At 35.5% G+C, this 26,099-nt stretch overlaps 1 protein-coding gene across 1 annotated transcript in view; it reads right to left on the bottom strand.

Moving 5' to 3' along the window:
* LOC103782371 (zinc finger protein 280D-like) overlaps nt 1-25,501 on the bottom strand; it is a gene marked incomplete at its 5' end in the record, with an annotated part of 30,152 nt that extends 4,651 nt beyond the window's left edge. The window contains 12 exons of the mRNA XM_008950140.1: nt 11,408-11,444; nt 11,637-11,755; nt 12,480-12,542; nt 14,200-14,340; nt 15,506-15,747; nt 17,338-17,472; nt 18,057-18,203; nt 18,301-18,401; nt 18,842-18,999; nt 21,450-21,679; nt 22,759-22,868; nt 25,334-25,501. Coding sequence (XP_008948388.1) covers nt 11,408-11,444; nt 11,637-11,755; nt 12,480-12,542; nt 14,200-14,340; nt 15,506-15,747; nt 17,338-17,472; nt 18,057-18,203; nt 18,301-18,401; nt 18,842-18,999; nt 21,450-21,679; nt 22,759-22,868; nt 25,334-25,501 — 1,651 coding nt within the window. The remainder of the gene's footprint in view (nt 1-11,407; nt 11,445-11,636; nt 11,756-12,479; nt 12,543-14,199; nt 14,341-15,505; nt 15,748-17,337; nt 17,473-18,056; nt 18,204-18,300; nt 18,402-18,841; nt 19,000-21,449; nt 21,680-22,758; nt 22,869-25,333) is intronic.
* Nucleotides 25,502-26,099: the final 598 nt, after the last annotated feature.

Here is a 26,099-nt window from a genome sequence, read left to right as displayed (position 1 = left end):
CTTTCGTTTACTGATCTGTTCCTGCAGAACTAATTATTGTTAATACCAACATAACTGCTTGGCTTAGTAACACAGAAAAGTGTTTGAGGATAGAGTCTCTGGTGCTAAAGCCACAATACCCAGATCTCTGCCTTAAAGCCAATAAAGAAGTAACAAAGTTTTAACAGAATACATAGAATTGTTTTGTATACTAAAATTATTGTCTACTTAAACACAAGGATAGGAGACACATCATATTCAATTACCATTACAGTGACTGTTTACTAATCCATAGCTTAAAGACAGTTAGCTCCTAATAACTGAACCATTTTGTCTCAGTTTTTAAGCAAGCAGTTTAAGTGAAAGTAAAATTTCAAATTATTTGGCCCACACTGCATAGGACTAAAAATAAAACGAGCAGAGGCTTTTCTAAGAAGAAAAGTAACCTACAGCAAGACTCAAAGCAGTTTGCCTTTTTTTTTTTTACTCCAAGTACTACAAATACATATATAATAAATAATTACAATTAGGTTTTGACTAAGCTTTTAAGGTGAAACCTGAACCAATAATCGTGAAAGACCACCAACAGGAATAAGATATTTCAGGTTGCAGGATCTGGAGTAATAATTTAGATTAATTACATGCAATACAAGTCTGGTAACAATATACACCAAAAGAAGTGCATAAAATTTCAATAATTTCCCCAGACTGACAAAAAAATTCCCCCATTTTTGATATTTAAGTGCAGAACTATAATTATTAGTTACCCAACAATTTCACCTATATGCTCTGCTAAGACTTCTGGTTGAGCATGCTTTTAACAAATGACACAGGTTTTTAAAAACCCAAAAGAAAATACAGGAATTGACATTTTATACTGTACTTTAAAATTCTTTCCCAGGTGACCCAGTAATACTGTTAACCCATATGCAATATTATAAAAAATGCTTCTGTAATAATTAATGATATTTCTTTTATTTTATATTCATGAGCAAATGATTACAATATAAAGTTGTACAAATAATTTCATACTGACATTCCTATAAATCTGCTATGTAGCAGAGATTAAGCGTGGATCTCAGTATAGATGTTTGTAAATAGTCTTCCAAGTAAAAAAAAAAAAAAAAAAGAAACAACACAAAACTTTAAAGCTACTCTTGTCTCCTTTTTCATATATGCAATTTCAAATATGCCTTATTGCATAGAACGCAAACTACACCTGGATCACTTTTTATTTGGAGGGCAAAAAATACCTGAAGTAAACCTGAGCTTTGTTAGCAAAAACAAAAGGACAAAAAAAAAACCCCAGGAAGAACAAGAAAAAGTTGACAATAGTATATTTTTTAAGCATTACAGAGTGTTCTAGCCCTACAGATTCTATGACATTAAATGTAAGTATAAAGAAAACTCTTAACAAAATGCTTGTCACAGAAGAAGCTTTTGAGTCTCTACTAAAACTTACCCAGTGAAATAACTTTAACTCTAAACAAAGGTAATTTTTCCACTAATTTTTAGAACAGTAGTAAAGCAAGTGAATGAGAACTGCCATTTTGAAACAGCCACACCAGCCTTCTAAAAGCATCTCCTATGCTACAAGGCATCTTGCCCATATAATCTTGTTCTCATTTAGGAAACTTTCAGTGACTAAGTGACACAAGTAAGAAATTAAACTTATTTTCTCTCTGTAAAAAACTATAATTTTTGTTTTAAAGTAGAAAAGAACACTGTACAAAGAGAAAGATAGATATCTAAAATGATTATTTGTATCACAACCTCTTAAATATTTAAGATGGTGTAAACAATGTTACATACTTTTAGTATAGTATTTTCCCCCTCACAGAGGTGATATATTTTGTTTCAACAAGGCCAAATAATGCCAATATTTTAAAATTGTATGGTGAAATTAAGCCTAATCTCTCTTATAAAATACCCTTTGCTATACTTCTATCATACTTTGTTATATTTCTGTCATACAAAACTCATACACGTATGACCCATGCTAAGAAACTTTCTGACTTAAAATTACTGCACTCTACTTCCTACTGCAGAAAGTCCCTCCCCATCCACCATCCTCCTCTGCCCTAGCTGACCACATTCCCCCCCGGGAAACAAAGATTTCTTGCCTTATCTCTCTTAATAAATTGTAAATACTGTAGTTTTAAACAACCTGATTCATGAGTTTGTATTTTTGATTCTTCAGCACCCTAGGGGTCTGTCCTTTGACCTCCTACTGTGTATTTCAACAAACTGCAGTAAGGCTACAGAAAAATAACAGGCATTCCATGACATCTTGGAAAAAAAAGAGGTTCCACATGGCCCAAACCACTCTGAACAGCAGCTCACTGCTCTGAAAGGTTTGTTTCAGATGTTCTGTGAGCTTATACAGCCAACACCAAAGTAGTCTGTCCTGTCTATATTATCCATCTTTTCCAACTGTAAGGGCTAGGGTGGGTGGGCTGGGTTCCTTCATCTTGTTTCTGTTTAGGTTTGGGGGGGACGACATGGCTTTTTTTTTTTTAAATTAAAGCAAATATGGAACACAATTTTGTGGAGCAAAAAATCCAAATATGACATCTTCTATAACACTGAAACACAATATGGGATGATGATAAACACCACACTATGAGAAAACACACCTGAAGTGGTAATATCTACAGAAAGAAAATGTTTTACTGTGTACTGTTGAGAATCTTGCTTAACGCTGCTGACTGAACAGTATTCTTACATTGCTAGAAGCAAAACCATTGCTTCTGTTAAAAAACCCTCATCAACCTCTTCTCATTTCAGAAAGTAAGCAAGCAGTGTTACAAGAACAATCTTTACTGGGTCTGAGGACTTCTCCCATTCTTTTACTGGTTGGGATTTCTATAACAGACTGCCCTTTTTAGAGGGCAACAGAAAGAAAACTTCCTACAGGAAAAACAAAAAAAAAACCCCAAAAAACCCCAAACAAACAAACTGTAAAATCAGAATCCAAAGATATTTAAAAATAAATAAATAAATAAATCAAGAGGTATTGTGAGATCTTTAGCCTCTTGATAGGCATAGAGCAGGGGAAAATTTGTACACACACCTGAAAAAAAAAAAAAGTCAGGCCCAAAAAGCCATTTCCAAAGATTTTCTTCTTATAAGAAACACAAATTCTAAAAAACTCAAGAAGTTACAATTCAGAATCAATATTTATGCAGACCTCAGGTTATATTTCGGGTCAATTTCCAGGTTCCCTGAAGATTAAATACTCAAGGCAACTAATACATTCCTTTGTTGAAGCCTGGCATAAAAAAAAATAAATATCAAGAACAGACAGATTTCAAACGGAATCTTTGGGTGTGGCAGACATAAGCATGTCCCTCCAATACTTTATCTTTCTCTAGTCAAACACAGAAAGCTACATTTTCGCACTATGCCTTTTTTCTGAACACCGTGACCCAGTAGTATCTGTATAATTAAAAAAAGAACTGTCTTGGATCTTCAAACTAGTTATGAAGTTCACGGATACTGTTCGATTGTGCTGAGAAAAGGAAAAGACATTACCTCCAACTTAGCTCCTCCCTCTCTACTGGAGATTTCGGGCTTTAACCTAGTGGATAATGAATTAAATGTTTTAAAATCCTGTATGGTTAAAATAGGGATAAGGATGAAAATATTTACAGTAAGACAGCAACTGGGTAATACAAAATAAATTTTTGAAGTTGGTATTTATTCTGAATACTGCAGAGTTCCAGACGAGCATTTCAGAACTTTGAAATGTTTTATTTGGTATACAGAAATTGTAAGATAAACTTGTTTTAATGGAGCCAGTTATCTCACCTTATGAAAACAAAGGTACAGACTTAGGATGGTTAACAATTCTTTATTCTACATGCAATTCTACATGAGGAATAACCTCCTCACCACAAAGGCCTTTTAAACCATGACTGAAGTATTCAAGATCCAAAATGCTAAATTAAATGCATAAAGCTACATTCTGATTTGACAAAAACCTTCTGCAGAACAAGCTCAGCTTTCTTTTAATTGTCTAGTGTAAGCTTAACACTCAGAACACAGCTGTAGTTTACTTTAGGACAACTGTGAAACATCACGGCTGACCTCCAGCTAGTATTTGGAGGAGAGACTTTCCTCAAAATACCATCATAGGCACGGTCCATACATTAGATGACCTATAAATTATTGAAATATACTGACTTTTAAAAACCCATTAAGCAGCTTATCACAACATCATTAGAATTGATTTTCTGTGTTTATATTAGAAAATGCTACCACAGAGGTAGCAAGAAGTCTCCTACAAAACCTTGTGAAGCCATCAGTTCTAATATAAAAATCTAACCTTTCAAAGGTTTCCTATGAAAAAAAGGAAAAGCTGCACAAAACCCTCAAAAGTGCTTATGCCTACATTTTCTTTGTTGATGCTGCATTAAAAGCAAATTTTATCTGCTGAAGTATGGTGCTGCCTCTGTTATAGTTAAATAATGTTATTAATCAAATTAAATTATTCATGACCTCAGCGAGTCTTAATGGTTTTCTACAAGGTACAAAATATTTAACAGAAGAAACAGCTTTACCAACTTAAATTTTATTAAAAATGTATATTAATACTAGACTGATATCTACCACCTTTATTTTTTTTTTTAATCCAAGAAAGCAGTGCTAACACTAGACCTTTTAAAGAATTGTAGCACATATGTCTCAGCATACCATAAATACATTCTAATACTGATGTTCTAGTAGCTGATGAACAACTGGGACTGTAGTATAAACAAATACTTATAATTACTTGAATAATTAACTCTTAATTTGCAGCAAAAGATGACAAAAATAACTACCAAAAAAATGATTGTTTTAAAATAATATTGCTGTGATAGCACTGTAACAATGCTCAGCTAATTAACAGTAAGAAAAATGATGAAGGTAAACCAAACACCACCACATTTTTTTGGTGAGGGACTTAAAACACTCAAGTACCTAATCATGAGTAGCAACACCAGTAGAAGATGATCCAACAGCAAATACTTCACTTCACTGCTTTAATGATTTCTATGCAAGAACTTACATGTGTTGGAAATTGTAATTTCTCTAAAAAACTCCCTCTTGAAAAAGGAGAACAGTTTAAACACAAATAAACCACATATTGTAAATACAAAACATACTCTTCTTATTGGAATAAACGTAAGGTTTGTCCCAAAAATAGATGGGTATGAATTGGATCAAATATCTGTATATTGCTTTTAATACATTATAAATATTACTTCATATCATCAGATTCTGATAGATTTCTGTGGTCATATTTTATAGCTTATAAAATAGATTGAAACTGCATAGCTTATGCTGTTTTGGAAATGAACATACATTCTCAACCCTGATTCTGTTTAGGAACAGGTTTTAAAAAGTATTTCCTTTGAACTTGCAATTAGCAGAAGTTTCATAAATATGTCGTAAACCATATAGAACCTTCTAATGTTCCCAACATTGTTACGATGCAAGAAATCTTAAATCCCAGCAACAAAAGCAATATACTTTCTTACACCACAGTGCTTCTGGAAAGAACACAGTGAAAATATAACAGAGATTGTGACCAGATCCGGTAAGCACAACCTCTGCTTGATTGAGATACGCAGTAGAATGGACTGGCCATAAAACTGAAGAGACTCAGAATAAAATTCAGGAGAACAGTACTTTTGTCTAAATCCAGGTTAACCTGGAACATTGCTTGATATGTGAGGAGTCACCTAGGAACAAAGTTGGAGTCAGTAAAACAAGCAGACTCCAAAATTCACAGACCAAGCACGGATGGCAGTACTCTCATTTCTGGAAATCATACAGTCTCATTGCTTCCCCTGCTCTCACATAATAAAATGATGTGTATTTGCACACACATAGAGCTCAAACCATGAGCAACTGTCTTCCCAGTGATCTGCCATGTTTACTTACAAACAGTTACTCCCACAGCTCCTTTGGGTAAGCAGTACTGAAACTCTGCTGGAATCTTTTGACAAACATTCCTTTTCTGTCTGCCCCTAACTGCAAGTAACCTAGTTTAACTGTAGCTTCATGAATTTCTGGAAGACAACTTCATGTTATTCAAGTGGTTCAAGGTACCTTCCAGCCACTCAACTGAACCATACCCAGCATTCTGAAGATAAATCTAAATTTCTTTTACAACCAGAAGAACAGAAATGCCTTTGAGTTGTTTTTTGTTACGGTTTTCATATCCCTCAGAATTCCAGCTTTTAGCAGAAATTCCCCATTTTGAAAGATATAAGTCTAAGTAGAGACAATAATTAATAAAGCAGAGTTAGCCCCTAAACATCTGAATGTATGAGGATTTACTGGAAAGGTACACATGAATGCAGAGTTTCAGAGAAGAAAAAGCTGCTTCTGTGCTATGGTGTTTTACACTTGACAAACAAATGGGAAAGGAAAGATGCTGACATTCATGTTAGTTGACACTGTCTCCAGTTTCTAACCTGGAAAATGGGGTTAGTAGTGAAGACAGCAAGAGTATCAAGTGTTCCCATGCACAAAGCCACACAGTTACAAATATTTAATAATAACAGAAATAAACATTCACTTTCTTGTCAGAAAGGCTTTCAAAAGAAAGGTAATACAGAATTAGTTAATCAAGCAAGGTTGCTCTGCAATTACACATCTTTTAAGAATGCACAACACAGTGACACTCAATATTCTAAAATAAATAAATAAATAAGGAAAAAAAAACCAAACAAAAAAGAGACGTTCAGGTACATAAAACTGAAATCTTATTTCTTTGAGCATAAGCTAAACTGATAATACAGTCATGCTCTGTCCTTGCAGGTGTGGTCCAATATGTTGCATTTTTCATGTAACTCTGTAGTTGTTTGGACCATGAGGGATATTTAAGATTGAGTCAGGCAGTTCTACTTGCATGGCTCACTACTAAGTTCTGAGTTTTCCACAAGAGTAACTTTTCCAAGATCCTCGCTCAAACAGAAATAGGATGCCATGAGGCCAATTGTTTCAACACAAACTATTTACACAAAGCCGGCAAATGCGTATGTAACCTACAGATATTTAGACTGCAAATCTGAAACTTAAAACATTTTCTGTAGCCAAGTTGTAGAAGAACCAAACAATAATATTCCAAATAAGCATTGAAAAGAGGTCTAATTCACATAACCTCATATCCAAGTGTCAATCTAGACTAGAGTTCAATCAATCTAGAGTTTCTGGGAAACTCCTAGAGAATGTTTTGGAAAGACACAAAAAACAGCAATCATATTGCAGTTTTGTTGTTGCCAGAAACCTGAATGAAAGTGAAATAGCACAGATTCAGCTTCCTCTGAAATGCAACAGCTTGTTTACAATGAAAACACAAACCCACTATGCTTTTTTGAATGCTGCTGTGTCAAAACAGAAGTAAGTCCTGCAAGAAAAACCTGTAGTAGATAAACGATCTAAGCCTGAAGTTGAACAGCAGCATTCAAGATGGAACACAGCTCTGTTAGAAGAAAAAAAAAAACAGCAAAAAATCCTGAGACTTTGGAGTGCTGAGTAAGCATGCAGATGCTCAGTCACAAAATATGCATAAGAGACAATGGATGACAGGATCCTTGCCATTATTAGCAATACCACAGTGGTTGCAGAAGCCTGCTATCACCAAAATTGTTATTGTTTGAATACTAAAAGTAAAGAGGACAAAAATACTGGTAAAAATGGATTAATCTCAGGGAATTTGATTACACAGAAAAGAGCTGCAAACAAAGAACAGCTTGCATTCAGCAAAAATAATCTATTTTAACTAGGAGGTTATAACAGTGACTGATCTCTGAGTAAGATTAGCTCCATCTATTAGGTTGTTTGGAAGCTACTATATGAGAGATTAAACCAAGGCATATCCACTGTAAGCAGGAGGTTGAGTTTGGAGGAAAAGCAGATATTTGTCATGACAAATGGAAAACTCATCCTATATCCAGACAACCTGTTGATGAATAAACTTGTCACAGATAATCTAGAATTAAAAATGAAGTCAGAAGCAGTGAAATCAAAAGTAGCAGATGCCTCAGCAGCTTAAGTAGAGCATCCCTGAAGATGAGAGATGATACCAAAAGAACAAGGTGTGAATGAACTGTAGATGCTCCACCCTCACAATCAAAACTCAATAAATTCATCTCCTTCCATCACATGTTTTCCTCCTACAGTATTTAGAAGCAAAAAAGAAGCTTAGCTACCAGAGCAAAGCAGCTAATAAATTCCTTTGGCCAAGATTCAGTTGCATGTGACAGAATGACAAAATACGTCATTCGAAGCGTATTTTGCCACTATATACTGTAACACCATTGGTAGACAAAAATGCAACTTACTTGAATATTAAATAGGTCAGGACTTGTATGTTTTAGTGAACACCTAAAGAGAATGACAAAGCCCTTTAGGTTCAGAAGCTGGGATCGAGTTTAGCACAAAATGGGCTTTCAAGTCAATACATATATGTCATCATTTACACACTGCTCTAGCTCAGGGTGATGCTGACAAGACTTGTGCAGCAAAGAAACACTGCAAATGAGCAGTGAAGAAACTACTGCACCACATAAGTGAAACTCCTGGTAAGCCTCTCTTCAAAGGAGTGCAGCCCCCAAAAAGCTGCCAGTCAATGCTGCAAAGCAGAGAACATTACCATAGTAGGGCCTTCGCCAGACTACAACACTAGGAGAAAAGACCAGACCTGCTGCCTAAAAGATGCAGGAAGAGAACACGACAGCTTCAATGCATGAAGAAAAAGGAAAAGGTCTGGTCAGATCCTTGTTCGCTTACATACCAAAATAATCCCAAGCTGGACTGGGTTCAATTTTCTGGTCCACAATGATGTATCAGTGAGCCAAGGCAGTATAGGATACCTGCTCACTTTCAACTTCCCTGCAACAAAAATGTCTGCTGTCAGTTCATTTACAAATATGTTAATTGTTGCGCAAAGCAGAGAGTTGAGCATTAGAAGAGTACTGGCACAGTTATTAAGCCTTATTCCCTCAGCACAAAGCAGGTCACTACAACAAGGTGACTTTACGTGGAATAAAATTTTAAAAAGCAATTCCTAATGGAACATCTCCAGGTAGTTTATCTGTATTGCTAATGGCAGGATTCCGGTCCAAAGACAAGTCTCATCACCGCTACCACATAGGTCACAGAATATGTCTGGTCATCAGCTATAAAGATGAGTTTTACAACACATACGGACAGTCTGATATATAATAAAAGATACCATCTGAGAGATGCAAGACAAGATCCCAAAGTGTTTAAGATTGTAACTTGACAACCAAGTGACTCTGAAAAGCCCCATAAAAGACATACCTCACTGAATTATAGGTCAAAGAATGAAAAGAAACATTCATAGATCACTCAGAAACTACACAGAAAGAGCTACGAATATTATCTGCAATTTCTTCTTCTTCCAAAGCAAGCCACAGAGTACCATGAAGAACTATCCCATGAAACGGTGAACACTTCTGCATGTACTCTGTACTGCAAATAGTGAATTAAAAAATCTGCTATAAGGTATACTCATGCTTCTAGGTTTAGCAATGACATTCTTGTCCAAAGCATCAGAGAATTAGTACATGAAACAGGACAAGATTTACTGAAATTAATGAAGTTTGTCATGCTCATAGTTTCAAAAAAGCAACATCACAAATTATATCACCTCACATAGTACCAGTAACTAATCTTATAACAACAGCAGAGCTCTCAAAAACAATGGCTATCTGCACCTGCTGTGATCTAAGAGCCTGCAGAAACAAACCTGCACATTGCTGACTCTACTTCAAATCTTTTCAGTGCTAACTCATCTAAGTAATATATACTCGGTATATCCACCATCCTGAATATTTTCATGACTTCTCTGTAATACCTTCAAGAGAGTAAGGTCACTGTGCAGTACTGACAACAACAGTCTGCCACAACTGTACCTTTTCCCCAAATGTTCAATACATCTAACCTTTCCTTATGTATGGTTCAACAAGTATCAATTCTCAACACCTAATACCAGCTGCAAGTAGAAAAATTAAGGTTTTCAGAGGTATCACAGCTCAACACTTTATATTTTCATTGTTTGAGTTTAACTGAAGTCTACACTGTCAAAAGGACACAAGCCACCCTTGGCTTAGTGAAGGCAATATAGCTTGACCCTCCTAGATGATGCTTTTTGGAGTGCTTTCCCAAATGAACTTCTTTCCCCTGTTCATTCCTGCCAGAATATATTCAAATTTTTTATTAATGGCTATTAATCATCCTATCAGATCACCAGTTTTATTCAACTGTATCACATACTAAAAAGTTACTAGCAGAAGTTTCAAGTTTGTAGCCTATATTTTGCTCTCTTATGACTCAAAGAACAATATTTCTATGTTCCGGTGAGATGACGGATCATTCTAGTACCCTCTCTTAGTGGCCACTGTATGGAAACAGAGAATGAAAATAATAGCTACAAAATAACCCATTATGGGTATTTCCAACACTCAGTGAAAGCTGACATGCTTAGAGGTTTAAGAACTTCTTGCTCATTTGGAAGAGTTCTCATCATGCATGAGAAATAGCTAATCCCTTTTAGAATCCTGCTATAGGCTACATGGACTCAATGACACCTTGTTCTTAGATCAGGGTTAAACTATTTCCTTCTATCTTTTAAAATAACTTTCTTTGCAGTCAAATTTTTGTTCCTGTGTTCTAAAATGGTTTAGAGAACCCAGCTGACACACCTCTGAATCTTCAATGCCTTAAGGCATATGCATGCTCACAAGCTACACCACAAAGCTTCAGGTACTGTTTCAGGATAATCAAGGATGGCTTGACATGACTGGTTCTTCTCAGGTTAAAAAAATCCCCAAGCAAACCCTACAACACTATCTCCACAATACTACAATTTTTTTTTCAAATCCTTAAAAAATCTGAAAGTCAAAACCTTCATATTATTTTTTTCTTTGAAAGTCAGAATTAAAAAGTTACTACAAAACAGGGTAACTTTGTCATATAACATAATTCTGAAAATAATGTATAAATATTTACTAAAGACTGAATTTGTCCTACTTCAAAGGTCACTGTTTTAAAACATAAAACAGTCATTTAACAAAGCTGATATTAAAAGCAACCTGAAGTAACAGTCTCACTATGTCTAGACTTATAAGTCAGGATTAAGAAGTTCTAATACTGCAAGAATTATTAATGTCTCTTTGGCCAAACTGAACAAAAGCCTGGTTTTGATTGTGGCTGCAGTAGGTAATGATTTTTTTTTCTTCCCACTCTTATTATTGTAGACATGGTAAGAGCAAACAGCAGTAGTAAAGGCCTATGTTCAACCATACATTTCAAATTCTATGAAGTTCAAAAGAAGCCCAAGTTCAAAATGCAAAATTTGTCTACCACTAAATTAATAAATATAAACATGGAGCAGTAAAACAAAACTTACTCAGATACTTGTTCAGCAGTTTGGATATCTACAGAAACTGAAAAAAAAAAAAAAAAATTTAGTTAAAAATATTTTTAAAAGTGGAAATACAGTAGTACCCACTTTCAAACCCAAGTACACAGAACACAACTGATAATGCAACTGAAAAACAGACTGCAATAACACAGACATCCACATGTACGTATGTATATATGTACACTATATTAAAAATCCCACTATATGTACTTACCTTTCTCTATAATAACTTGACAAGTATGAGTGTGGCTTTCACTCAAATGTGTGGCCATGCTATCCAAGCCAGAAACATCAGTCAGGAAATCACAGTTAAGACACACTACAGTCACACCTCTAGAGAAGAGAAAGTGAAAAGAGATTTAATACAACATGACTGCGAAAACAGATCTTGCAGCAACTGGATAGACTATAAAAAACGTTTCCTGCAACTTTAGATGAGATGACCCACAAAACATTCTTATTTTTTAACATAGAATCATATACTGTCTGGGCTGGAAGGGACCTACAAAGGTCATCTAGTCCAACCCCCCCACCATAAGCAGGGACATCTCCAGCTAGATCAAGCTACTCATCCAGCCTGATCTTGAATGTCCCCAGGGATGGGGCCTCCACCACCTGTCTGGGCAACCTATGCCAGCTGTCCATCACCCTCATACTTATTTCCTAACATCTAGTCTACATCTACCCTTTTAGATTGCAACTAGCACCCCACCAATGATCAGGGCATTTCCATACTGGATGCAGGACAAAGAACACTACATTAGACAAGTTTATCTGTAAAGCATGAGTTTTGATCAGGTGATCTTTTTGTTTCAATCACCCTTTCTCAATTTTGCACACTATGAATAATTGGAAAACAATTTAAAAACTGCTGAGAAAGAAGTTAAGAAATGTGCACAGGTATATGTCACTGAATAGAACACTGTTAGTAGAAGATATAATGTTTTTATCTTCTTGCTCTTTTTAAATTGTGGAGGCCTAGAAATTCAAGAGGTTCTAATCTCATTTAACTAATAATTTATTGGAAAGTTATAACAAAAAAAAAGACCTTGCTTACCGTAGCTCTTCTGAATGCTTCTTATAGATCCAGAACCTTTTACTTGGACGAGCACTGTGAAAACTAAATATAAGAAAATATTACCATTTAGACTAGTTCTCTTGAGGACATTACATATCCTCTATATTGTATACGGTACTGCAATTTTCTTGTGGCAATCCATGGAAATAGGATGCTCAATTACTGACCTGCATTATTCTAAAACATTAAATTGCCAAAAGCTTACAGGTCAGTGTATCCAAGCTCTAGTTTAAAACACTGGCTTTCTTGTAAATGTGTTTGGGAGGGGGAAGGCTTAACTTAATTGGCAGAGTCTTGCAAGAATACAGTTACTTTGCTTCCATCAGCAGTTTAGCTCTTGAAGCACCACAGCTGTAGCTATACCACATCACACAAAAGAAGTGAAGCTTTGCTGAGCTCATGCTTCACAAAGAGAAGGCTTTAAACAAGATAAATCAAATGTTCAGACAACCAAGTTACCTCATATGCAGGTTAAGTATCTGCCAACATTACTCCCATAGCAAACAAAAAGTAAGCAGCTGAGTACAGGAGCTGCTACTGCAGAGACACCTTAACACTTTAACAGCCTTCCTCCTCACAGCCATTAAAAAAATGACAATAGGTGCTGCAAGTTGTCAAAGTAGGGGGAGCATTAGTGCATCCAGGAGACAAAGGACGAGAAACTGGCTAATTTACAGCATGGTTGAATTGACAACATCCAGAGCATGGGCAACAGTTAGAACAGTTTACCTTTTCCCTCTCCCCTTCTGGAGAAAACTCTCTCTTGTACAGTCATAATTAAGTACATGAAATTTTATTAACTTCTTAAAGCATGCAATCAACAGGTTGTATGCATAAAAGCACGTAAACTATTTCAGCCTAGGACTTACAAGAGTACTGACATTAATATGAATAGGTCAATATATAAAATACACATAAAAAACTTAAAGACTTCAGTTATAATTCAAGAATTCCAGCATTCAAGAATGCAGAGGCATTTTATGCACATATTTAAAAAGACAACTGCATGCTGTATTTTTCTACAATGTATTTGCCTTGTTCAGGGCACAGGATTAACAAGTAGGTTCTCAAAATTTTGTTTTACCATCACTGCTACATGATCTGTGTCTAATTGTTGCATAGTATAATTCTATTGCTCTGAGAAGTAACACATTTGTTTCCTTAACAGGCTTTTTTACAGCTGTCATCACTAATACCCTGCACTGCCTCACAGTCAGCAACAAACCTCCTCCAAAATTAAACGTTATTTTTACGGATCATCAGTAGTAGTATAAGAAAAAACATCCACTTGAGTATGATATTTGAAACATCCTCTGTATGGCATTCCGAGCAGATTTCATTAGCAATAGCTGTGGTTGTATGCATTCAGCACTTGAAAAATCAGATGAGGTATTCGACCAAAAACCCAGAGAACATGCAGCAGTTGGGTAATATTTGTTACTCTGGCTGAAATAATTATGGACGATCCCATAGAAACTCTGAAGCAAAGACAGAACACTATCTGAACCACTGCATTTTTAAGGCAAAACAAGCACATGTGGTTTAGGCCCTCACTACAAAGTAAAGATCCCAACTTAGACATTTCCTTGCCAGTCCTATGTCCTACTTAAAAATTCAGCTCATGGCAACACTTAAAACATACCTTACATGAATTTAGGAAGTATTTGACAACGCAATCAAAACTTTGAAGACTTCTTACCTCATCATGTGATTCACATAGGCTTTGCTACAGCTAGTGTTGTATCTGCATAAGCTACAGTGGACATAAGCAGGAAAATGGCTTGCAAAATCTTTTATATCTGAGTAACACTCAATGCATTTGTGAGCTCCCAAACGGCACCTAACAGTAATATGAAGAAGTTAGTATCAACACTTTAAAACAAGGTAATTATTTCAAACTTTTTGCTCTAAGTCAGTAGCAAGCTTACCTACATTAGGGAAAAAATGAGGAACTTAATGTATCAGTTAAATACTTATTATCGGTTACGTTAGGACAAATGAAGAGAACTCTACTTTTTTCTTGAATTATACTGTCATTATGACCTTAAAAAAACAATGCCAAGTTAAACGTAAGCATCTATTATTGGCCACACCTGGAAACAAGATATTGCAATAGATGGGAACATCCAACTTCAGCTGCTGTTGTCTCTATGCACTGGAGAAGGATTTCAAAGAAATGCTTCATCCAACACAATGCACAGAAAAAGCCTTTAGTTTTCTTGTCCACCCTGATATCCCCTACAAACACTAAATATCTACAAAGCAAGAATATAATCCTGCTCTTCCTCAGTTCTGCTGGCCATTTTTGGATGTTTCAGAGCTACACAGTGTTAGCATCTTAGTGGAAGGGAGACATTTACCTTCTTTGACAAAGAAGATTGCTAACTCATCTTAAACCCATGAAAACATATTCTAGTCCATCAAACACTCCATAAATTATTAATGTAAGGATAGGAAAACCCAGTGAATTGTAAACATAAGGACACCATCCTCCCAGCACCTTGCTTTCAGTGTCTTGATTGTTTTTTTTTGGTAGCTCCCCAAACTAAGGTACCTCCTTAAACAGACAAGATTTAACCTGTAAATAACAGGTTCAAACAAAACCCTTAAAAAAACTGAAGGAAGACAACACTTTTCCTTCCATAAGAAAATATGCAAAGAACACTCAGGCAGACTTACTCCCCTCTACAGATTACTTTCAAACATAGATCTACCTAAAAAGTCAGCATTTCAAGCATCTGTGGCTCCATGCAGACAAAAAGTCGAAGTTTAGAACAGAAAAGTTTCCAGAATATCTGTTCTTTCATCACAAAGTAGTCTACCATCAATAAAATTGGTGAATGAAGATTCAGAAATATAATCACAGTACCACTATGTGCTTGCCTTCTCCACGAAACTCAAGTGTCATATCTTCTCTATTAGCAGCATTAAAAGGCACGTGAATATAAATAACAAATAATTTAATCTTTCAAGTAGACTTCACATTTTTAATGCTAATATTTTACCTTAGATTATGCAATGCTGTATTTGTAACCTTTTTTTTTTTGCTGTTGGTCCATGCATTTTGCTTCTTCGATGTAGTTGGTTTTGATTTTGCTTTTGACTTATTTGTATTAGATTTGCTATGATTTTTAGTGGTTGTATTTTTAGGTTTAGGCGATAACTGAAATGTGGAAGTGCTTGTACTAACAGAAGATGTAGCTGATGACCCTGATTGAAGAGATCCAAGAGATGCTCGAATAGTCACCTACAAATATGAAATAAGAAAAAAATCCTCTTTAGATTTAAGCTTTCTAAGTTCCTATTTCTATTGGTCTCAAAATTAAAGCCACTTTAGGACAAAAAACATGGCATAAAGAACTCCTCAGCAAAGACTGGTTTGAAAAATGAAATACTGTTGGCTAGAGTAAACCTAACCTCAACAGTTTACTGGATGCTTTAAAAGTTCTTGTTTTGGTGTGAACAGCGGTGACAAAACACACTGGTCTCTTTCAAACCCTGCAACTGTCCTACATCCTGCTTTCTTAAAGCTGTGGAAAAGAAACAAAAGAGTCAGGCCAATTAGCCCTAACTAAGAAAATACAACAATCCTGTAAGTGCCTGGATGTAAGAAAAGCCCTGTGTCTCCTTGCCTCATGACTAGCCAATCTACTTCTTTCAATTATTTTTGCTCCTCATCCTAGACCCCCAAGAACTAAGTCTGGTTTCTGACCTCTCATCTGGCATTATTGCACTCCCTTGTCTTGCCCTTACATTTCTAGGGTTTTACTTGCAGCATGACTCCTAATTATACTTCTTGCCCACAGTTACAGTTCAGATGCAGCTCATCTCACAAAACGAGTTCCAAACTCTTCCACCTCATCATCTACATCTTATCAAGGTCTCCTAACACCATCATTTTAACATAATATAAGCTATTATTAGATCATGAAGACCCTGAAGTCTGTAGAAAATTGAAGTATTGAAACAGAAGGGACAATCAGTGCTTTATGTTCTGCAAGCAACACAATCTACCATCAAATTCTGTCAGTTTTCCTTCCTGATTCTACAACAAATGAACTTAAAAGGTGATCAAAACACTCATTTTCTTCTTCCTTTCAACTGAAAGGACATATATCTTCACACTTCACTAAAAACCTGCAGGAAGAAGTCCTGAAATCTACAAGAAAATCCTTGTCTAAGTAGTTCTTCATTAAGAAATGGAAGAATGGCATAAAAAAATGGTTAAATACTCTAACTGTTCTGTTGACTTCATAAAAAACACTTAGAAATGGTGAAGGTTTTTTTTCCCCTTCAAATGCTGGAGCTACAGAAGACTGGGTGAAACTCAGTTTTAAGCACATATTGTCTGTGGAGTAGTAGGCCCTGTACTCTGTATGATGTTCTGCCACCATCTTCCACAGACTGAAAATCTTTCACACAAAATGATGCATACTCCTCACACCAACACCTAGACTATCTTCTTTTCCCCTAGCACAAGCAAAGATAAATGGGAAGAGATAAATTAACCAACAGCTCAAAAAATCAGCAGCACTGACTGTACTACTGACATACACACGTGTGGAAGAAAGGGACAGAGAGGAACAGCACAGATGACCACGAAGGAACCAGAAATGATGCCTTGCAAATCTTGCAACAGGAGCATTTTTCAGAGTTTAATCTCAGATGGTAAAAAACCCACAAAAATCAACAAAACCCCACCAAAACAACAACAACAACAACAAAAAAACCTCTTTCTTTGGCAAAAAAATCATCAAACAATCTTTCTATTGCATCCCTTTATCTACCAAAACATTTTTTCCTTTGTCCCCTAAAATTTTCTTGTATGAATGCTTACCCTTGTTCCAGGAGGCAATCCTTCTAACTGTTTGGGTTTCCTAAATGTCCGGTGATGCTGAGTCTTGTGATCCATTTTTTCTTTGCATGTCAAAAATTGCAGTCTGCATTTAGTGCAACGGTATATTCCTTTTTTCTTTTAGAAATGGAAAAAAATCTCTAGTGAATACATATGTCAAGATAAGCAGAAATCCAACCCTAGCTTATCTCAAGCAATGGTCATCCAGCTTCTAAAATATCATCCAGAAACTCCTAATATTGTACAAAACCAGGATACTGTGCAAGAATTCAAGAGAGAATATTTAAACACTTGAAAATGCAAGGCACTAACACTACTAGAAGGAGGAAGAATCAGGTTACCAGTTTACAAGAAGACACAGTACTTCATCACCTTTCTTTGACTGAACTATTGAAACGTTTGCTAGTAACATCCAGAAATACAGAACACACCACTACAACTTAATGAAGAAACGAAATATCAGAGATTCTTTCAAGCATATTCATATTTTTTTTTAACAGTAAGTTGCTGTCACACAAATGTGACAAAAATCTAACAATTCCCTTAAAGACTTTTCAAAAGAAGCAGTCATAATTCTTCTACCATAATTTATTAACTATTCTAATCTAGTAACAACCATACAAAAGTTATGTATAATCCCTGGGGGGAAAAAAGCATATTTAGCATTTTTCTAAAATTAAGCTTTGAAAATATCTGCTTACCTGATGCTTCATGCAATGATGCATATACAGTGCGCCAATTTTAATTACTTTGAGGCAAAATGGGCATAGTAAATGTTTTGTATTTTCATGCACTGTTCTAAAATGTGTTTCTACATCTGAAAAAGCTGAAGATCTGTAGTTGCATACCTAAAACAAGAAGTTTGAATTTCTTATTAAAAGTTTATTGACAGTAAAGGCAGGGGGTTGGTGCAATCTGAACTAAAAAACAGTCAGTCAGAGATACCTGGCAAACATATGGCATTTCACCTGGCCTATGATTGTCCTTCATATGTTGCAGAAGAACTTGCTCTGTTTCGAAGGATAAGTCACAGATTTTACAAATAGCTACAAAAAGTAAAAAAAAACAAGAAAAAAGTAAAAATTCGTTCCAAGTCTTAATTCAGATAAATTATAGTAAGTATGTTTATGTGAACTATAAATCTGTGAAGGTAAAGCCATCTAATGATAATTCTGCTTTTCAGAAGAAATTCCCTGTACCATTTCAGGATGCAACAAAACCAACGAAACACAACAACCAAAAAACCACACAACGAAAACTTTTTAAATTTTTTTTTTTTTTTTTTTTTTTTTTTTATTAAACACACACACACTGGTCTAACATACACGGAATGAGTGCTCACTCACCTCCTCTATTATATCTCAAAATTATTGCTCTTCAAGTACAATAGCTTTATTCTGAAGTTACAAACCAGAAAAGTCAAAGTTCAAAAATATCTAAATATTTCAGGTCATAGAAAGTTTCCACGTGATACAATCCAACTTACTAGATGACTCGTAAGGCGTGTGTGTACTTTCAATGTGACACTGCAGCTGGAAGGGGGTGGGAAACTGCCGGTAACAGTGCTGGCAGGTGGTGTGGCTTTCCCAGCTTTCACTGCTCTGCTTCTCAAGCTCCAAGTGATGTTTCATGTGGTTCATAAACCTTCAAGTGATAGTGAACAGGTGAAAAAAAACCACATTTTGTCTTTCAATATCTATGTTACATCTCGTACAAGATATACAGGCTTCCTTAGAAACCTTACTCTGTAAGGACTTCTCAATGAAAAAAAGTTAAGGAATAAATGTTCTTAAAATAAATAAATAAAAAGGCAAAGTTGAACAACCTGACTATGCCGAAATTATCTTTCAAAGCTTTAAAAGAAATTCCGACTGTTATAAGGAACATGAAACATGCCTGAAACACATTTTAAGACTAAGTGGTCTACTGCATTTTTCACACTTGCTTAGACAAAATTCTTGCCTTCAAATAAACGGAAATTGGCAAAAGTAACAAGAAAATGTCAGCTGTTCATGCTTCACCACCACCAGTCTCAAAGCCACATTCTGAAACAAGTATAACTTAAGCTCTGCTGAAACCTATTAAGCAGCAAGTAACAGGTCTACAAATAGTATATTATAGCTCCTTATGAAGAAAGAAGAATATATAGCACCTATACTCAAAACTGTCAAGGTTCCAGAAGCTTTCTCTGTATAAAGCATTTAGGACTGAAGCTGAATTATGAAGGAATGCCACTGTGCAGCTGAGAATCAAAAGAGTATGTGAAACTTGGTGTTAGGTTACTACTTCAAGTTACCACTTTTCCCCCTTTAATATGTTCACGTATCTGAAGGAGGAACCTAGTCTGGCAGAGAAGTATAGGTAACCATGACATTGTCAGGCCACAGTTACTGGTAAAGCAGCACAAGGACAGGATAGTTGCACAACCCACTACGGTTAAACTTCAAAAACTGTTCTATTTTGAATGTGCTTCAAGTCAGTACTGCCAAAGGAACTCTTCAAACGTAGGTCACGCCCAAAAAAGCAATGTCATTCTCAAAGTGGTGACCTTGGAAATCTAAAAAACAAATGAGTATGGAGAACAGTGTCTCAGGCTCAAGCTTCTAATATCATGCAGTTGATTAAAAAAGGAAAAGACAAAATGAAACAAAAAGCTAAGCAAATTTATCCAGATACTTAGGCAGAAGAAAGGAATTGACACTAGTACTCTGTATTACCTTAACAAAACATCTCAATGGTGTGTTTAACCATAGATCTTTCAAAGGAAGTACGGGATTACCCTGGTAAATCACTTTGTGCTTTTCTGAATTAAGGTTCAGAAAACTTTCACTAGAAGTACAGAGGTATTATGTATTTATTTTGTCCACTATAAATGGTTAAAGGTGTATAAAATACCTTGGAATAAAAATTCTGAAGTTACAGAACTATGGCATACAGCTTCAAAGTTACAGCAAAAATTCACATGGCTGAAAGTTGGCTCTAGAGAAATTAAAAGAAAAAATTAAAGTGCTCATTTTGAATGACTTGCTGTGGAATACATAGGCACCATAGCACCAATAGCTTACAATATAATGCCATAGCACTGATAGCTTACAATATAATGCTGAGTAGAAAACAGTGCCTGAACCAAATTCAGTAAAGCATTCTTTCTGTGGACTGCTTCTCATAATACTGCAAGAAAGGCTTATTTGAAAAGTATTATGCATACAAAATCAGAAGTAAAAAATCAGCCCATTTAAAATGTTGTTCATTGCTCTTAAAAAGATAAATTGCAATAGAAGAAATGCCATAGCTAGCACGAACTATAAAATCATGGCAGTATACTTTTAAAAAGTCTGAAAACATGCAACATTTTCAAGCAGCTTAAGGCAAATTACTGTCACTTTTACTTAGTATTGACAACTATTTAATGATGAATAGCAAATTCGATGTTCAGAATTACATGATATAAAATGCTTCTAATGTTAGCATAAACCTGTTCATTTTAACTTGGAGATCGTGCCCTTTGAAGCAATAGTCCCTTTTTAACTTTTGCATTCTGCTACTTCAGCTTCCCTTGCATGTAAAAAAGTTCAATGACCTTAAGTTCCCAAGGAACAACGACACAAACTCATCTACCTAGTAAAACAGCTTACTGAAGTTTTTTTGCAGCATTTGGAAGTAAAAATATTCCATCCAAGTAACAGATGTTACATAAGTAAATCGCAACTTAGTTATTGTGCATCCCTAAAGGGAATTAACACTTGCGTCTACTCATATCACCATCAATCCAGATGGCAAATAGTAAAATACTTTGTGTTGCCCTTTCTAACTTTGATGTCCTACAACAGCTCTTGTTAAAACGCTGTTTATGCCAGATACCATTAATATTTGTACTCTAGACTGTAAAAAAAAAAGTTTAAGTTACAGCCATACACCCATAGTAAAAATTATTTCTATTCAGTCACCCAATATTATCCATTTTCAGTAAAAAAAAAAAATCTATTCCAAGGACACTCTCATATTTTATATATATTATAGATGTTATATAGATATACAGAGATACATTTTAAAGCCTGTGATTAACAAGCAATTAAGGAAGTGAGTTCAAATACCTTATGTTATTTTTGAGAACTTTGAGACAACTGAAGCACTTAAAAGTCGTATGAGTCTTCTTCTCCTGTTGTACCTGCTCGGTGTCACCCTCATGTTTCCCATAATAAAAGTCATTAACTAGCATTATCAGTTTTCCTTTCTCAGATTCAACTGTCTTGCTTATCACACTTGAACATTCTGTTTTGGTCACTTCTGGGAAAAAGTTATCTACCATATCAGGGCAGCAATACTGGATGGAAAAGGGGAGAAGAGACAGAGACAAAGGTTTCAGTCTCCCTTACCAAACTGCATCCATGACAACAGTACTTTAGAAACTGAAGCTGCTCACTAACTAGAGTTAATTTCCTGCTGTGGAAGTGCAACTTAATATATTTATTACATACAGTTTAACTAAAAATTTAATTAAATAATATTAAGTAAATTCACTCCTTCAATGGTTCTTTCATCTGGTGATGTACTCACATGCAAAAGCTATTCTCTACAAATAATCATTAGAGAAAGGTAAAACCCTTGAGTTTTTTTTCCACAGTTACATAAGATTCTTAATTGCATTTTGAAGCTGAAGAGGACAGTGGCACAGGAAATCAGAATACTCTCTGTTGACATTAATTCAAAGCCTCAAAGATTTCTATTACACAGTAGTTCATACTCCTTTTTGCATGGGTTATTCACATTGTATATAGAGTGCAAAGACATTTCTCTGACTCTTGTAATGAAATACATATGCCTGAGAATTACATGGATCATTTAATATTTTTCAGGAAGCAATGTTTCCAGAAACAATTACAAGTAGTTTCATAAACAGACTAAGTAATGCTTAGTTTCTGAAAGTTTTGTTTCTCACAGTGTTCAAGTACAAACTACAAATTAAGTTTTTCCCCTCAGCTTAACACCCCTTTTAGCTAGCAAGACCATGATAAAAACATATCTTTACATTGTCATGTTTGTCTCAGTAGCAATCTAACAGAGATGTGGGTCAACTGGCTGCCTACTATCATAGGTACTTACCTTCATCAAATTCACCCGAATCTGGCCAGTGGTTTAAAGAATCACAACTGTGGCAGAGAGAAATCATACAGCAACAGCAAATATGCCTCAATTAATTGGAAAAATAAGGCAAAATGTTGCAAGATTTCAAACTCCCCAACTCCATTTTTCCTCTCCATGACTTCAGACACGGAGCATTTGGGCTCTGTTTGATGACACACAAAAGCCAAACTATCTTCATATCAAAACACAGCACTCTCATAAACAAACAGAAGCCCATGTAAGTTTGTTATCATTTTTACCAGTCTCAAAATATTCTACCTTCATATGATTTTTTAGTGGATCCATAAGATTGAAGTGAATATTGCACTTCGGACAAGCTCGTGGAAAAGGTCCTCCATTTTTAATTGTACTTGATTCGGCATTTAGATCTGTAAAATTTTAAATAGGTTAAAATTCAGAATTTACAAGCAAAATACTCAATTTACATTATTTATTATTATAGCAAAAAATGCTGTTTCAAATGAAATTACAACCAATGTAGCTGTAGTAACCATAAGCAAGGTTTTACAACTATCTTTTAACTACCCTTCCTTTTTTCCAAACTGAATTTGAGTCTATTCTGTTTGACACAGACCTATAAGCATCTTCTACAAAAGCTTAGCAACAAATAAGGACAAAATAAGATGGGGTGAAGGTAGCATGATAAACACAAGGTGTTAATTCTGTGCACCCCCACCCCTTGCCATGATCAATTTTTTACATTTTTAATAGCTTCCATACTCAAATAATCATGCAAAACTTGTTTTTTGCCATGACCTGATTATCATCACAATAAGGTTCTGGTAACTGGTTTTGGGAATTAATTTCATCATCTGGTTCTCAACAAGGAGATTATTTTTCTCTGAATGTTGGAACCTAGGCCTATTCAGATGCATCATACCTGTTGAGCAAAGGTGTCTTTGGAAAACCTAGAGAATAAATCCTCTAAATCATTACTCCTAGTAATGAAAGGAAATAGTATTTCTCTTAACAACACAAAATTACTAATACCTTTTGAACAAAAACAGAACCAAAAATGCTTTGCATTAGCTTAAACTTTAACAAAAAACCCCAGGCTTCCAGTTTTCTCCAAACTGCCAGAAAACATCAGAATAAGAGCTACTTTTTGAGACTAAGTTCTCTTGCATTCTCAAGTCATTCACAGATCTGGAGGACTCCATGCTGAGTAGTTTAGAAGTAGTTAAACACAGGAAGACTTTTAAGTAACACCTTAACTGTAGAGTCAACCATACCCTGATAGGACTACGAAAAAATGTAACACACAAATACATTCACCTTATAACAAGGGAAAAAGTAAGTGCATGAGTTCAGAGATGACCATGGAACAGCATTACACATTTTTTCATAAAACCAGTCTTGCATAACCCACAAGGTCCACAAGCATCAAACAGTATTTCTCCTTGATGATAACAGTAATGCTAAGATTTGTAACTAAGCAGAAAGTCCTTCACATGAGCGGATGGCCATGCAAGAATGTACTGCACAACAGTGCTGCAGGTCTTCACTATTGCAGTCTGTAAAACATACTGACACATCACAGCTAAATATCAGCGGAATTGGAAGAAAACAGATTCTGCAGCAACATCTTGTGTTCTGTGGTGCTTCAGTGCTGGATTCTGTGGCAGATCAGAAACCGCTACACTACCATATGACGGTTTAGAGGTAAACAAAAATAAGGTTCTCAGTGAATATGATCTACTTCTGTTATTGCACCTAGTAAGATCCTAGAGTTATCTTTTGTATATCACAGGCTTCAGTATAATATCTGTTCTACCCAACAAAGGGTGGAGGAAAATTTTGGCTGCAATATTCCGCATTATAGCCACTTCCTTCTGGTTGCTGGGGAAGAGTGTGACAGCAAACTAGCTGCAAACAAGACACGCAAAAAAAACCCCAAACAAATATGAAATTAATCTAAACAGAATCACACTGTAGGTAGCTCCTCATTTTAACCTTATAGGAGAGAGCAGGTGTTTGAAAGTCAAGAATACATCCTCACCTACTACAATCAGCTAGAAAGCACCTGTTGGCTCAGAAGGAAAATGTACCTCATTAATATGCTGGAACAGCTAGACTATTTCTCTTGGAGGGAGGGAAAGGTCTTTCAAGGAACATCCTCTCTTTGAATGTTAAAATTCTTTTCCTCCCTCCCTACTACTATGATAAACTGTATCAAAAACACTGCTACAAAAGAAAGGAGGGAACTGCAAAACACACTTTGCCATACTTAGTCAAAGTACAGAATCACAGAATAACTTAGGTTAGGACCTATGGTGTTTTCGTTCGACTTTCCACTAACTTATCTAAGGCTTAACCTTATCAGGATGCCTAAGAGCCATGTCCAGTCAACCTCTGAATATCTCCAAGGATGGAGACTCCTTTTATCTAATCAGAATTAGCTGATAAATTCAGCAGTCACAAAATTCTTTCAATCTTGATTTTCTGGTTTGTTGTTTTTTTTTTATAGTTTCAACTCTCCATTCAGTTCTTTGATGTAGAAAATCTGAACTAAGAGTATGAGGTCAGTGGCATTTATTTTGATCATCTGTATTCACAGCCACCAAAGTACTTAACTAATCATTGCTTTACAGAACTCAAACATACTTACTAAATGTCTATAAATTTGAATAGGTAATAGCTTAGGGTCCATGAATTTGCAAAGGTATGTAAAGCCTTGTATAGAAAAGTTCTTTAAGGCACAAGAACCAAGTTACTTATTTACATTGCTTTAATACCATTACTAATACCCATCAACTGAAACATTAAAAGAGTGCCAGCTTTCTCCATGAAACAGATGCATGGATTGACAGCTAGACCATTTCATCTACCCTACCTTTTGAAGATACATTTTGTGATGGTGTTACTGTTGGAGAGTTAACTGTAGAAGAATCATCTGAATTGCTTCCAGCACCAAGCTCATTAGGCTTGGCCTTTTTTGGAGTTACACTGTTGCCTTCAGAAGTAGCAAGACGCTTAGATACAAAACCACTCTCACTCAGACCTACAGTGGTTTAAATTAAAGAACCTCAGTTTTTTTCCATAGTATATAACAAAGATATTAGTGATGCCTACACTTTAGAGGCTGACATTTCTACATAGAGTTGTTAAGACTTCCCTAAAATAATACACCATATACAAGTCAAGAAAAATTAAACTCAGATGCAATATCTTTAAGGCCACTGGAGAAAGAAAAGGTAAATACAAAGACACAGATCTATGCCTGAAACTCAGTAAATCATACCATGACCACCTGAATTTATTTGGCTACTTTTCACATCTTGACCCACAGAAATCTGAGACAAGTGGAGTTAACAATAATAAAGTTAAGCTAAGCAGATGGTTTCTCAAACACTCCCTATTTGGAACACCCCCTGCCCTTCTGATGAAAAAAATATCTTTTTTTCTGGTCCTACATAAATGTTGACTTCATTTAGCTCTGTAGAACATTTGAGACTTCCATTTGTATGCAAAATGAAGACAGTGTTGTAGCTTCTAATGAGCAACCACAGCACAACTATTTGATTTCTTCTGAAAGAACAATTGATTCACCTACTTTTTGGAGTATTTTTTCTAAATAAAAAATAAAATAAAATAAAATA

Source organism: Merops nubicus, unplaced genomic scaffold, assembly GCF_000691845.1.
Source record: "Merops nubicus isolate BGI_N331 unplaced genomic scaffold, ASM69184v1 scaffold44361, whole genome shotgun sequence".
Classification (NCBI taxonomy): domain Eukaryota; kingdom Metazoa; phylum Chordata; class Aves; order Coraciiformes; family Meropidae; genus Merops; species Merops nubicus.
The sequence above is the reverse complement of the archived record's forward strand: the minus strand, read 5'-3'. Positions and strand labels throughout refer to the sequence as shown.